General features: G+C 39.0%; 1 protein-coding gene across 4 annotated transcripts in view; it reads right to left on the bottom strand.

Annotated features, from left to right (window-relative positions):
• Nucleotides 1-622: 622 nt before the first annotated feature.
• The window catches only part of STAMBPL1 (STAM binding protein like 1), a 46151-nt gene continuing 30604 nt past the window's right edge, over nucleotides 623-16169 (bottom strand). For 3 of the 4 annotated variants that reach the window (XM_022569408.2, XM_022569407.3, XM_022569411.2), the window contains 6 exons: nucleotides 15274-15631; nucleotides 14088-14212; nucleotides 11987-12124; nucleotides 6780-6892; nucleotides 5196-5295; nucleotides 3459-3782 (listed from right to left, as the gene is read on the bottom strand). In XM_022569408.2, coding sequence (XP_022425116.1) covers nucleotides 3726-3782; nucleotides 5196-5295; nucleotides 6780-6892; nucleotides 11987-12124; nucleotides 14088-14212; nucleotides 15274-15631 — 891 coding nt within the window. In that variant the 3' untranslated portion in view covers nucleotides 3459-3725. Of the gene's footprint in view, nucleotides 1655-3458; nucleotides 3783-5195; nucleotides 5296-6779; nucleotides 6893-11986; nucleotides 12125-14087; nucleotides 14213-15273; nucleotides 15632-16169 lie in introns of those variants that run through there. The other variant, XM_022569410.2, reaches the window with a different exon arrangement.

Below are 16169 nucleotides of genomic sequence, written 5' to 3'. Positions count from 1 at the left end.
AAAAAACAGAAGAGTTCTTTGCATATTGGTGTCTTCACAATAAATAACAAGTTAATGTCTTCTAAGAATAAGGAGCTGAAAGTTTACCTTTCTTCCTTTATCTCTGCCAAATACATGACATTTCTCAAGCATCCTTTTCACAGAAGACATTCGCCTGCTAGAAAATTCTGCAAGACATGCTGGAAGAGAAGCATCTGCTTTCCACATTTGGGACAACTGTAGCTGGTTTTGCAACAGAAATTTCGATATAAGTCCAAACCATTATAATAAGGCAGTTTCCAGCACGACCAAAGTGGGTGCAGCAGGGGGTGAATTGGGGGGAAAATACTGAACCAATTCTAGGATGTGGCCTTAACTGATACTGTATCTCAAATATAATGCCACTTTTTCCACAAGTAAAATTCTACTAAAAAGAAACCAAGAATAACTTCAGTAGCTGAGAATAATCCACAGACATCCTGCTTTGCTCCAAGGTCTATGGAGAAGAGAATGATTTCTGCATGACAACAAAGAAAGTCATTTCCATTCCATCTCTGAGAAAAAAAGAAAACAAATTCAGTAAATATTTTTTGAGTATTATATTAGTTTGCTAGGGTGGCCATAACAAAATACCACAGACTGGTTGGCTTAAACAACAGAAATTTATTTTCTCACAGTTCTGGAGGCTGGAAGTAAGAGATCAAGGTGTTGGCAGATTTGGTTTCCTCTAAGGCCTCTCTCCCCGTAGACGGCCATCTTCTCCCTGTGTCATCACAGGGTCTTCCCTCTGTGTCTGTGTCCTGATCTCTTCTTGTAAGGACACCAGTCACATTGGATTAGGGCCCCCTCTAGTGGCCAAATTTTAACTCAATTACTTCTCTAAAGGTTCTTTCTCCAAATACATTCACATTCTGAGGTACTGGGGGTTGGGGCTTCAACATGTGAATTCTGCTGGGGGACACAACTCAGCCCATAACAAGTACATACCAGGTGTCAGGCACTGAGTACAGACCAGCATTCAAAACCAAAGGAAATTCTCAATACTCTGTAATGACCTATATGGGAAAAGAATCTAAAAAAGAGTGGAGCCATATATATATACATATGTATACATATGTATACATACACATACATATAACTGATACACTTTGCTGTACAGCAGAAACTAACACAACATCGTAATCAGCTATAGTCCAATAAAAATTAAAAAAAAATACAAAGGAAGCTCAGGCGTAATTGGTTCATTTTCTACAGAAGCACAAATCTGAAAAGAAAAGAACTAGCTTTGCCTTTGAAGGTAAGGAAGTGGCAAATGGGGCTCTGGAATGGATTCATATTCAAAAGAGGGAGCTGCACTGCCTGCTGGGAATGAGATCTTCCAGAGGAAGCTCTTCCAGGGAACGTCTATGGTCACACACCCACCCACTCACGCGCGCACACACACACACACACACACTCACACTCATACGGGCCTCCACGGTGACTCACATGGGCTCTGCTCCCGGCCAGCCCAGCCCTCCGCGGCGTGGCCACATCTCTGATGGTTCCTCTTTCAGACACAGAACATCAGGAGCTCATTCTTCCACGCAGGGCGAGTCATAGGTTTGCAGCCTCCAGGAGTCCTTCAGCTCTGTGACAAGGTCCTCCTGGGAAGTCTGGTTAGTTGGGTTTGCACCTGGCAATAAGAAAACCATACGCCCTTCAAGAGCAGCTTTTCAAACTTCGTCTCAGGCCTGAGATTCTGCGTCCCCTTGCAAGGGAATAAAAATGCCAAGAATGCCCCACTCCCTTAGGGAATATGATGTATCTTTTTAATGAAAAATGAGTTCCCTTCTAATTCGCTGTTCAGAAGCGATGTAATTGGCTCTGAATGCTCAGAGTAGCTCTTTCTATTCTCTCCTGAAACCTAAGAAGCCAAATGTTCTTGGCTTTCAATTGAGTCCTTTCTATCTCTAGGTACCATTCAATGGCCATCGTTTTTTCATCAGATACCTCTCATTGGACACCCTCTTGGTCTACTACTGTATCTTTGGTTTCCACCCTGAGGATTATCATTCATTTCTCAACTCTCTAGTCCCAACAGTCATTGTTACTTGAATAAATTACATAATCTTTTCCTGTGATCAAGTATGTCAGAATATCATGCTGTCCTTAAATGCTAAGACATCGAGGACAGCATCACTCCGGGGAAAGTGGGCTGTCCGTGGAGCCAGGCTCGCAGAGTTAATATGCCCTTAGCTGTGGGAGACTATAGACTCAAGTCCCCGTGCATTGGGCAAGCAAAGCTCTTGCTTCTGGAGTCTGGGACCTGAACTCTCCAAGCCTACAAGCTGTCATAGGCAGAAACAAGTCACTGAGCTGCCCACAGTAGGCTCTTTATGAATGAGACCTGGAGTAGAAGCTAGGTGACATGATACCTGTATTAGGGAAGAGACAAGTGGGGGCAGAATGTTATCTCGCCCAAGCACAGAGTGCAGGGAATATTCCTCCTAGGAATACAGAAATCCTTGAACTAAAAAGTGGATGCTAGTACATGCAAACAAGACCATTTAGGCAACTCAGATATAATGCCAGGAGGACAGCAAAGTCTGGGAAAGCTGAGGTTGGCACAAAAAACATTGGGAAGAGAGAAGGTTAGATCGGATTAGATTGCCTTCCATTCTTCTCTCCTTTTATTTGGGCTACATTTTCTTCATAATGTTTTCCTACCAATTCAACTTGCCAACCTACTCCGTCAGTCCCCCATTCCTTCTATTAATCTATTATCTTTTGATCCAGGTAAATGCGTTTATTATCTGGGTACCAGTCACAAATTCCATTCCAAGCCTTGCTCATATTATAACTCTGTATTCATGATACCCTATTCAGTTTAAACATATTTTTCTTCCTATTCCCTGTACCTTGGTTTATGTAGATACTTTTAATTATGAATGTTCTTTCCAAATGATTTTATTTATTCTTTTTGGTTGAGAATTATCAGTATTTCCTATACCTTATTTTTTCTCCCTGTCATCCCTATTGACTTTCACAGAAATAGGCTTTACATTTCCATCTGAGCCTTTTTTTATTCCTCTCTCAAGTGTCTCTGCTTTTAGTCCTCTAAATCAAGTTAATGAATCATCGGCTATCTCAGGTCCTCTGACACCTGATCCCTGAGTAGAAGCTCCGATGGGCTCAGCTGTCTGCAGCCGTGTTTCTTCTCACATCCTTCTTTGACCACCGCAGGGAAAAGTCTCAGAAACATGTGGCCTGTCTTGGAAACCCCCTGGTACTCAGAATTTCTTATGTGGAACTACATTTTACAGGAATAAAAATAATACAGCAAAACATCTAAAGCTCTGAAAACACATGCAGAGACCTCTAAAAATACAACAGTATAACTTTTAAAAATTGTGAATCACTACGTTGTACACTCAGAACTTATATAATATTGTACACCCACTATACGTAAAAAAAAAAGTTAAAAAATTCCAGACATATTGTTGTTTGCGGCACAATTTATTATCTGGTCATAGTATTTGGGCACATTAATAGGTATTGATTTAACTCCATTGTAACCTCTCTTGAGACAAAGCAACCCAAAAAGAAAGCTTCAAAATGTGCAAAAGTAATAAATATCAAACTTTCTGATCTAAAATGTATAAATATAAAATGTCAGTCATTTCTGGAAACATCTTAAGAAAATCCAGCAACCACAGGTCCATGGGTAAGTGTCTGGCGTGGACGGTGCTAATCTTCGGAACATATCACCTCAGATCCAGTACGATTATTTTTATGTCTTTTACCAACACATGTTTGCATATCTAGGAAAGAAAAAATTGGCTTTACCTCATGATGTTTAACATGATTCTCTTTAGGGAGGGAGTATGAATTTCCTAATTTAAAATGTTTCTAATTTTAAAAATATTTCCACTCAGAACAAATACAATCATATGTATTCATTTTCAACAAGAAGAAGATGTTTACAAAAGGTGCAAGTAATTTTCATTTTAAATAAATTCTAAGTTCAAAATACTTTCTCTGACGTCACAGCCAGGGAACAGCCAAGCAAACAGAAAAGGACTCAAATAATGTTACTTTGGGGCTATACAAAGCCAATCAAAAAAATAGGATTACAGTTTTCACTGAACTGTTATGAAAAACTAATTTGGCCATATCAAGCAGAAATAATTCAGGACACATTTAATATCATTTTCTTTAATAATCGTTTGCTTGCTGGGACCCTGGAGAAAACTGTTAATTGTTTAAGTATCACACAGATATGTAAATGGAAAGGAAACTTTAGGTATAATCAACTGTTACAGAAATACTGTCATTCTTTTGTAAGTAAAATAGTAATGACAAGACATCAGAAGAAAATACAAAGATTGCTTAATTTTATGAGATAAGAAAATTCCAAAGTAAGCAATAAAGTGTTTTATCCTATATTATATTGCTACTATTTCTCTCCTTAAAAAAAAAAAAAAAAGAGGCTTATGTGTTTTATAGCTGGAAGTCTCTACCTCTTAATCTCCTTCACCTAGTTCACCTGCAAACCCCCTTCCCTCTGGCAACCACGCATTTGTTCTATTTATGACTCTGTTTTGATTTTAGATTCCACATATAAGTGAAATCATATGGTATTTGTCTTTCTCTGTCTGACTTATTTCACTTAACATAATACCCTCTAGATTCGTCCACATTGTTGCAAATGGCAAGATTTCTTTTTTTTTGCGGTACGTGGGCCTCTCACTGTTGTGGCCTCTTCCGTTGCGGAGCACAGGCTCCGGACGCGCAGGCTCAGCGGCCATGGCTCACGGGCCCAGCCGCTCCACAGCATGTGGGATCTTCCCAGACCGGGGCACGAACCCGTGTCCCCTGCATCGGCAGGTGGACTCTAACCACTGCGCCACCAGGGAAGCCCCAAGATTTCATTTTTTTTATGGTTAATATTTCATTGTGTGTGTGTATGTATATATATATATATATATATGACATATTTTTAAGCCACAGGGGTGTAATATATAGCATAAGGAATATGGTCAATAATATTTTAATAACTTAGCATGGGGACAGATGGTTACTAGACTTATGGTGATCATTTCATAAGGTATGAAAATGTCACTATATTGTATACCTGAAAGTAACATATTACATCAACTATATTTCAATAAAAAAAGAAAGGAGGGGGTGAAAAATAAACACTATGCAAAAAATAACCAGTGTTGTCTACTCACACTGAACAGCCTGGGGTCCTTGGTGTGTGGATGAAAGCCCTTCTTTTTACAAGCGGAAACCTCAAGCATGCCAGCATTGGTGAGCCTAAAGATTCCGGTGCTAAGTTTCAGAGTGAAAAAAAGGTACAAAAATTAAGGAATATTTGGGCTTTCCAGATGCTTTAATTTGAATGGCACAAGCATACATATTCTTCAAATGGAATGGAGAAAGAAACGACACACTAGAAATTTTACAGTGATTTTTTTAAACCAGTGTTGTGCTGACGGCCTAGAGGAAGACTGAAGAGACCAATGCTACTGCCAAGTGCCTGAACTGCTGTGTGAGACCTTGGGAGAAAAGCTGAGACCCCATAGGAGGAAATTACAGGTGATGGATATTTCTAATTTCTCTAATACACGCATATCTCATTTTATTGTACTTCACTTTATTGCACTTCGAAGATACTGCATTTTTACAAATTGAAGGTTTGTGGCAACTCTGCATTGAGCAAGTCTACTGGAGCCATTTTCCAGCATTTGCTCACTTCACATCTCTTTGTCACATTTTGGTAATTCTCACAATGTTTCAAACTTTTCCATTATTATATTTGTTATGGTAAAGTGTGATCAGTGATCTATGACTCGCTGAAGACTCAGATGATAATTCGCATTTCTGAGCAATAAAGTATTTTTAAATTAAGGTATGTACGTTGTTTTTTTAGACATAATGCTACCGCACACTTAATAGTCTGCAGTGTAAACATAACTTTTATATGCACTGGGGAACCAAAACATTCATGTGACTCACTTTATTGTGTCAGTTGCTTTATTGTGGTGATCTGGAACTGAACCTGCAATATTTCTGAGAAATAAATAGTATTTATAGCTTCAGTAAATATTTACTGAGTGCTGGCTGTGGTGCCAGGCACTATGCTAAGTCCTTTATGTAGACTATCATCTAGTTTCACCTTCACATCAATCTGTGATGGATAAGTATCAGGGATGAAGAGACTGAGGGTCACAGTGGTCAGGTATCAAACCGGGATCCCAGTATCAGTTTGTCTGATTCCTCTGCTCATAATCGTGCTATGATAGTCACTGTCCTCCACATTTAGGAAGGTTTTGGAGATAATTAAGCTAAGGCTGGGAATTTTCTTCTCTCTTTTTTTTTTTTTTTTTTTGGCCGAACCATTCAGCATGTGGGATCTCAGTTCCCGGACCAGGGATGGAACCCGTGCCCCCTGCAGTGGAAGCGCAGAGTCCTAACCACTGGACCGCTAGGGAAGTCCCCAAGGCTGGAAATTTTCCCACAGCAGAAATCATACAATAGAACTAAGATCTCAGACGGCAAACTGGAATAACATCTGCTTTACCCACTTCAAGGTCATGTAAAGAAGGAAAACCAGTAATTCTACCACGGAAAGGACCTTAAAAAGCAAAAGATGGCAGACCTACAAGTTATGGAAGCCAGCAGGCACCAGTCTCTTTTTCCCAAGGGCATGGTTTGCCTACTTATCCAAGTGCTACCACCTGGTGTGTGGACACGCTTGAACGTAGCAGACCCAGACAAAGCCTTACTTGAACCCTCTCAATAGTCACACTTACTCTTTATGCTTCGGTGAACAGACGATGGCAATGGCCTCTGGCAACATGAGCTGATAAGAACAGTGAGTGTGGAGGTCAACACTGGATAAGAACGCAGTTTGGGTTGGATGTGTCTATAAAAAGAAAAGAGGACACCTTATTGGACAATCCTATTGGACAATCAATAGCTGAGTGCTGGCCAAAGTCAGAGCCCATGCCAAGAAAAAACTCTAGTTATTTGCTTTTTCTTTTTTACCATCATTAATCAAATGAGGATTCTGAAAATGTCTTGCTGACATAATCCTTCCCTTTATGCATCTATAGAATAACTACAACTTTGAGAAGAGGCTCTTGGGAGCGTTTATGTACTTTCTGCTTATTGGGATAACATAAAACTGAAAATTTGCCAAAGCCTTTACATAGATCTTCATTTAATCATCACAACTCATCTGGAAGATACTTAGTGTCTCAGTTTTACGTACAAGGATCCTGAGACTCCTTTAAGGAACTTGCTCACAAGGAGCACAACTGTGACTGGAAACCCAGAGACACTTATATACAACACCGTGGACATAAAAGGAAAAGTTTCGCTGAATATTCCACACTATGCTGGTATCCCTTCATGGATCCCCATTCCCTACAGATGAGGGAACAGAGCTCTCCGAGGTGTTGAAGATGTTTGGGACTCATCTCGCATGACCAGAGGGAAGGGGAGACTATAAATTAAAAGAGCTGTCTTCCAGGTTTGGGGCTACATACAGACCTGTGTTTAGGAGAGACAAACACATGCACCCACATGATTTGTAATTCACAGCAAACCCCAACCACCCTTGAAAAAGGGATGCAACCACTTAAATCATGTATCCAACATCCCCGTCATGCTGGGTCCTGGCTCCATCACTCCCTAGTTGTATGACACTGCAAAGATTCCATAACCTCCTCATGCCTATTTCAGCAATTGTAAAATAAGGATAATAATCATTTTCTTCATGGGATTGTTATGAAACTTAAATGAGACAATCCATGTAAAATTCTTAAAACAGTGCCTAGCACAGAGATAGGAATCAAAATCATTAGCTTTTACGATTGCTGTTGTTATTGCTGTTTTTATTGTAATGTCGTCATTTTTAAATTTAATTTTTATTTTATATCGAAATATAGTTGATTTACAATGTTGTATTAGTTTCAGATGTACAACAAAGTGATTCGGTTATACATATACAGATATCCATTCTTTTTCAAATTCTTTTCCTATATAGGTCATTACAGAATATTGAGGAGAGTTCCCTGTGCTATACAGTAGGTCCTTGTTGATTATTTTATATATAGTAGTATGTATATGTTAATCCCAAACTCCAAGTTTATCCCTCTCCCCCTTTCCCCTTTGGTAACCATAAGTTTGTTTTCTATGTCTGTGGGTCTATTTCTATTTTGTATATAAGTTCATTTGTATCATTTTCTTTTAGATTCCATGTATGTGATATCATATGATATTTGTCTTTCTCTGTCTGGCTTACTTCACTTAGTATGATAATGTCTAGGTCCATCCATGTTGCTGTAAATGGCATTATTTCATTCTTTTTCATGGCTGAGTAATATTCCATTGTATATATGAACCACATCTTCTTTATCTATTCCTCTGTCGATGGACATTTAGGTTGCTTCCATGTCCTGGCTATTGTAAATAGTGCTGCAATGAACATTGGGGTACATGTATCTTTTTGAATTATGGTTTTCTCCATATATGCCCAGGAGTGGGACTGCTAGATCATATGGTAGTTCTATTTTTAGCTTTTTAAGGAGCCTCCATACTGTTCTCCATAGCAGTTGTACCAATTTACATTACCACCAATAGTGCAGGAGGGCTCCCTGTCTCCACACCCTCTCTAGCATTTACTGTTTGTAGACTTTCTGATGATGCCCGTTCTGACTGGTGTGAGGTGATACTGCATTGTAGTTTTGACTTGCATTTCTCTAATTTAGCGATGTTAAACATCTTTTCATGTGCTTTTGGCCATCTGTATGTCTTCATTGGAGAAATGTCTATTTAGATCTTCTGCCCATTTTTTGATTAGGTTACTTGTTTTCTTGATATTGAGCTACATGAGCTGTTTGTATATTTTAGAGATTAATCCCTTGTCAGTTGCTTCATTTGCAAATATTTTCTCCCATTCTGTGGGTTGTCTTTCCTTTTGTTTATGGTTTCCTTTGTTGTGCAAAAGCTTTTAAGTTTAATTAGGTCCCATTTGTTTATTTTTTATTTATTTATTATCTTTTTTTTTCATTACTCTAAGTGGTGGATCGAAAAAGATCTTGCTGTAATTTATGTCAGAGAGGGTTCTGCCTATGTTTTCCTCTAAGAGTTTTATAGTATCCCATCTTACATTTAGGTCTTTAATCCATATTGAGTTTATTTTTGTGTATGGTGTTACAGAGTGTTCAAATTTCATTCTTCTACATGTAGCTATTTTACACTTTTGCCAGCACGTCTTATTGAAGAGACTGTCTAATGTTGTCATTATTAACTAGAGGGCATAGGCGCAGAGAAACCGCTTCATGCCTTTACACATAACTATGATCTGTTGAAGAAATGCAAGATTTCAAAACCTCTTTCTACTTTAATAAAATGAAGGTAAAATCCATTGATACCTATTTATAGAAAGATAATTGTCCGGCAGGGAAAAAATAACTATGGGTCTGCAAAGACCTAGATCAACTGAAGAACAGAAATTAACTTTTAAGGCCCAAATCTTTAGTGAGGGCATGAGTGGGAGGGTCTGACTGCCTGTTACCTGATTCAGTGAAAACCTCCTATTCATACATAGAACCTTCTATGCCTTGATGAAAAAGTAAGAAGTGTTCAAAGAAGCTCTAGTGCTATGGAGGCAGCAAGCAGATTGTCAAACAGACAAATCACTTTCCCTTCAGCTTATTTCCAGACTGAATGCACACTGTTAAGACATTCTGTTGTTTGTTTTTGTTTTGTGTCTTTGTGTTGCACCTTAAGATATTCTGAGTCCTTCATTTCTGCCAAGAGGAATCACTCCAGCTCCAATAAGGACAGCTCTCCCATGGGAGGATGGTGCTCCAATCCCATATGCCCCCACTCCATGGAGATAAAAATGATGATGATGATGGTAATGACAATGACGACAACATCAGCTGATGCCATTTATCACAACTGAATAACATGCCAGGCACTGAACTAATCGCTGTTCCATGAATTAATTTTACAAGATGAGATGAGTGCTGTTATTATCCCCATTTTGCCAGATGAGGAAACTGAGCTGAGCAGAAGAGTAAATAACATGCTTCAGGGCATAGGACTAGTTAAGCTCAGACGTCTAAATTGAAATCCAGATCCGTCTGATTCTGATTCAACCTTTCTTTCCTGTGACCAATTTATATCCAAAAAATGTGAGCTCTGGAATTTGTTGCTATCGTTATGCCAATAAGGACCATCACAAAAAGTCATTACAACCACTGAAGTTTAGAAATACAACATGTTACTGATTTCATTGAACCACAACAATCTGACATGGTAAAATTTAAAAAAAGCAAAGTCTTAGGATTCTAAAATTATGCTAAATTCATTATTTAAATGACTTCATTGTTGCATACATTATATGTACATGTCATAAGGGAAAATCTTTTGTTTCTGATCTGGGAAATGTTTTATGAGATAAACTAACACTGACTTTTCAACATAAGCGTAATTTAACTGTCATTCTTTCTCAGTTTATGTTACAATTGCTTTGCTACAATTTGTTTTCCTTTAAAATGCATTCTTGTTACAGAAAATTACATCAAACTAAATAATGCCTTTAAAATGACCCAATTTCTAAGCAAACGGTAAGGCCCATACCGGTAAGGAAAACAAACAGACATACAGAAAATTTTTGCAAAGTCTTCATTATAAATAATTTCTTGTATTTGAGAGGTGATTTATAGTTTTCAAAGGGCTTTCACATCTAGTATGTTGCTTATAGCTCATACAAATCGGTGAGGGAGAGAAGGCATTCATTAGCTCTACTGGATCAATGAGGGAACCTGGAAACAGGACGCTAGGAGTCCTGATCGACGGACTGTTACAGGCACACAGTAGTTTGCAGGTGGAGCTAGGACTAGCCTCCTCTGCCCTCCTGAATTACAAAACACCAAAAGCTTGGTGATGTGCGTGTGTGTGTGTGTGTGTGTGTGTGTGTGTGTGTTGAGGTGTGGGTGAGGATGTGTGTCCTGCCCCTCCTCAATACTTCTCTATAAAGCAAGTAAAATAAAAAATGCCTCCTTCTCACTCTTCAGAGGCCCTTGGAGGTCCCTAGGATGTGCCCTGGAAACCCTGACTAGCATCTCATGCCGTGAGATGACTTGTTCCTACCCCAGGCCCAGATGCGTGAGACTGAATGGAAAAATGTCCCCAGACAGATGAAACCATGGATAGGAAAAGTCCGATATCATCACCAAGTATCATCAGCTACAATATTCTGAGTTCCTAGAAAAAATGTGCCGAGAAATTCACTGACATTATCTCACTATCACATGAAGTCCATTATTATGGTCCCCATTTTATGGATGATAAAGCTGATGCTCAGATTGCTTAAATAACTTGCCAACATTCCTATAGTGAATTCTTAGCAGAGCTGATATTTAAACTCATGTCTTTTGATTTGTAAGCCCTTTCCTGCTCCTATGGTGGCCTGGTGGATGTTGGAACCCAATGTTTTTGGCCCTACTCCGTGGCTGTTTATACAGCGACGCATACATCCTTGGCCTGTAGGGGAGGTGAAGTGGAGGGTAAGGTCCCTATTTGATATGTACAAACACCTTTTTAAAAGAGACCTTTTCAGAAATTTTCTTAAAATAATTTACTTTAGACACACAGCCATGGGAAAGAGAATGTTAATAACTGTCTAATCATATTAGTTAAAAATCTGCCTAGGTCTCCATTAGACTACATAAAATCATCAAAACAAGTCTGATTTCCAAATGTTTATCTCTCTTTCAACTTGGGATGGTAGGAAAGAGCATACTATAGCCCTCTCCAAATCTGGATTTGACAGATGTAGACAAGGCCTAACGTTGAAGAAAATGCTTTAAAACGATGACATTTATTACACTTGAACATTTTTAAAATAAGAAACTATTTCTTAAGCTAAATTTCCTCCAGAAGGAGAACAGCCCGCCAAAAAAATAAATAAATAAACTGAAACCCAAAAGGTGAAACGTACATGGATCCATCCCAGAGTGAGGAGATTGTGTTGATCCTGAACACCGAATAATTCTTCTACATTCTCCACTTCGCAATAGTCTGGTCCCGCAGACTGTTTTGGCACGATTAAGTGGGTAATAGTAAATTCATTATGCGTCTGAAAAACAAATAGCAAAGAGAATAATAAGCATCTGACAGAAAAAAAAAAAAAAGCCTGAGTAGGAAGTATAATGTTTTAACAAGACTAGAAAGTGCCCACCACTTACATCATCATCCTCTCACCCCGACCCATCACAATTCAAAAACAAAGCCCCATACTTGAACACGGATCATCCGCCCCAAATTTGAGAGTCAGTTGTTTGGAGCCTGAAACCCATTTTCACAATATAACATGTATCATAAACAGGAATTAGCATCCTGGGCTGGTCCCTGGAAGTTTAGCTAGTAAATAATGGTGTGTTATATTACATCTGCAGTGGAAAAAATCAGAACAAAACAGTAGCAGGTTTATTTGGTGGGGAGATGCTAAGTAAATAATTTTGTGGTTTTATTGAAGGACATTTCTAAGGTTTGTGAAGGTTGACGGTCTTGTTTTTAGTTTATTGTTATTTAATTTCGCGTGAAGATTTACGACTTTCTTCTACTATGGGGGGAGGGGTTGGGGGTGGAATTCACCGGGATTTTCCATAATTAAGGTAATGTTTTGGATTGGCAATTAGATAAAGAGAAAGGAAAAACAAATTGTCCCTCTTAGGTAAAAGATAAGAGTTGAAAGGAAGAGGGCTGTAAAGTAGTGATAGGATCCTCAGAAAAAAGAAGTTTGTGTGCTGAGGAGCTGTCCATCCTTGCCCAGCGCCATCTTGTCTCTAGTCTTAAGGCACTTCTGTAAACTTGGCCCTATTCCTTTGGCCTTGATTACAACACTTCTCTCCATCCCAGCCCCTCCCTTCATGGCTAACTTTATGTATTCTAAACGTATGTAGTATAAACATCGGCTTTCGAGGAACCCCTTCTTGACCCTCCCAGGCAGGGTTTCCCAGTTACACCTTCCCATGATACCCTGCACTTCCACTGAGAGCACCCAGCTCCATTTATAATTAATCATCTCTCTGGTTCTTTATAAGCATCACACGGCAAAGACTGAGGCTGTTGTAGGCGACTGAATGCCTGTCTGATGAAGGAATGAATGAAGAATGAATCAATGAATGAGCGAATCAAACTAAGTACAAGATGTGGTGTTGGGGAAGAAGCATCCGTAGCATACTGCCCCCTGCAGGGCAAAGAAGGTGGCTGTGGGGAGGAGATGGCAGGTCACTCTCCTTTGCTTGTCTCCTGTGTTTCTTCTGCCCTGGGGGAAACGTGATGATGCAACACTGGAATATAGTAGGAGAATGTGTGTTGAATGAAACATCCTATTCAGTTAAATAACAGTTTCCAAGTAAATGTTTAGGGATGAAAATGTGTCTGGACTTAGAAACATAAACTGATACCCCACAGAGGGTACAAAGGCACTTCCAAAGAAACATTGTTCCTCTTTCTTGAAGTAGGAAATTAAATGTATCTTCTCTCTTTTATCTCCTTCTAGTTTGATATTGTCTTTCTTCACTTATTTCTGATAAAATCTTCCATACTTAAATATGACCTGTGCTATAAGATTGCAGTTTGTTGAAACTACTGCCTTAAAGAAAACAACAAAACCCTAGCTTTATTCTGCATGTATCTGAAAAAGGGTGGCGAGATTATACCTACCACAGACAAAAGCAGGTTGAGTTAATCACAGGAATATATGTGAAACTAACAATTGCAACGGAAATTTGATTCAGAAAACTAGATGGTTCTGGAAATCTGAAAGCCACCCTTTTTCTAAACAAAGATTTAACTTATGGTTTGATTAGTTAGTTCTTTACAATAAACTTTCATAGTATCTCTGAAATTTTACAATCCATTTTCTAGAATAATTCCATTAATAATGACAGTAGTTTTATGAAATTAATCTATATTAAGTTAATTTCATAATGTTTACGAAACTTAGGATGCTCTTGTTCCGCTCAGCTTATCACAAGAAAGCCAGCTCTGCTGAAAGTATCCCGTGCAGGGAAGATATGAAACAAAGACCATACCAGTTTCCCACAGAGTATTCCACAGGTTTCTATTCCTCTCACTGTATTAGATTCTGCCAGGAGCAGAAATCTGTGGCAAAGATCTCTTGATAAAACGACGTATCTCAGTCCTTCAACCACTAAATCTAAGAAACAGAAAAGGGAGAAAAGACAAAAAGAAGAAACCTTACATCCCATCCTTCAAAACTGTTTTTAGCAAGTGACTGCAGGTAAATATAAATTTCAAAAATGAAATAATCAGGTGGTCTACTTTCTGTATTTCATTTTAAAACTTGTAGAAGTGAACATTGACTAGAAGGAAGGTAAAATTACCCCTTGCATATAAATTATTTATATACAAGTGGGAAGGTGCAAGCACTTTTACATCTTTGTGACTTATATCAACTATTTACATGTATGTGTGTGTTTTCTTTTGGCACAAAGTGCACAGGCTGCATAGAATATATCTCATATTCTATAAGTGGTAGGATTAATCTTTTTTTGTGTTTGCCATGTGTTACTTATATCTTATGAAAGCTGGTGATCATTAGGTAAAAGCACCATGTTTTTTGAGATAATTGGCAGTAGAGTAATTTATAAAATGGTTGCTTATCATAACTCTTTCAAAATAAATGGAAATATAAATTCCACTTAACAGTGTCTGCTGGGAAATTTTCCTGTTTGGTTTTGGAAAGCTGCCAGCACTGATGTAGCAGTCCAGGCAACACTAACTTTTGGCAGAAACACATAACCCCTTTGGAGGTTAACACCCATGTGTACAGATCCTCCTGGGCCAGGGAAATGCTAAATATTTAAATTTAATGACTGAAGAAGGTTCTGAACAAACAAGTTTTCCAGCATCTTCTTTCCTCTCCGGTGTGTTTACCTTTAGGATTCAGTGCTTCTTGGTCAAAATACGTGAAAGGAAAAAAAAATGCTCGGAATTTTTCTCTCTTAAGATCTCTGTACCACGATCAAATACAGTGCTGTTTATCATGGAGCCTCTGTTCTACCAGGGGGTAAATCACGTTTCCGGAATTCTGAGGTTACATATAGCAAAAGTCAGGTGATATTGTCATTCACACCACATCATGTAGGGGAACTACCACAACTAACAATAAAATGAGGGGACCCCTCCCAGATGTCACAGAAATATGGTTCCATTAGAGGAGATTCCATGTCTTGTGGGGTGCATTTCCTCACTTACTCTGAACAGCACTTAGAGTTGCAGCTGGCTTTAAGGCCCTGTTTACGGGAGGCGAGTGGCCAGCGTAATTGGTTGCATCACTTTTATTAGGCTGATCTGCAAATACATTCAGCAAGGAATTGTTCTGGTGTGTGGAAAAGCAGGACAAAGCACTCCCATCAATCTGCTCTGACTGCGCTGGAGTTTCCTGGCTTCGCATCTGACTCCGGGCTAATTCTTGCTTCTTGAGCTGATCTTCGAAAAACAAGAACTGCTCCGATTCTAGCTGCTGCTGGCGCATCTGAGCGATCCGCTTCCTTTCTGCCTCTATCAATCTCTGATGCTCCAGTTTTTTGAGAATTTCAGCTTTATATTTGTTCTAAAAAAATGTGGTTGCCAGAAGAAAAGGTTAGTTTCCAAGGCAAAAGCATCAAACTGGGATTAGACAGTTTCAATCTTCTAGCAGACGGAGAGACACAGCTAGATACTGCGATATGCCCACAGGGACACTCCTGAGACTGCCAGGAAAATATGTAACATCGTGGCAAAAGCCCCTTAATCTGATTACGGGAGCAGTTCTAAATCCACTCATATTTTACCAGAGACAGGCCAGGACAGTCAAGTTCCCTCCACCCTCCTGTGCTTTTAAATATTAGTAATCAAAGTCAGGATTGTCTGCACAGCCTGACTGATCAGACCATACCTCAGAAATAGTTATATCACCCTGGACTGCACTGTCCAATATAGTAGCCACTAGCTACATGTGACTACCTAAGTTTAATTCAAATGAAATGAAATTAGAAATTCAACTCCTCAGTTCTCACTAGCCACACGTAACGTACCACGGGCTAGTGCCTCCCATATCAGAGAGTGCCAAATAGAGCATTTCCATCATCATACAAAGTTCTATGGGACAG

The sequence above is a fragment of the Delphinapterus leucas genome, chromosome 16 (assembly GCF_059928025.1).
Source record: "Delphinapterus leucas isolate spDelLeu-1000000601 "Yukka" chromosome 16, BTC_Dleu_Yukka2, whole genome shotgun sequence".
NCBI lineage: Eukaryota > Metazoa > Chordata > Mammalia > Artiodactyla > Monodontidae > Delphinapterus > Delphinapterus leucas.
The sequence above is the reverse complement of the archived record's forward strand: the minus strand, read 5'-3'. Positions and strand labels throughout refer to the sequence as shown.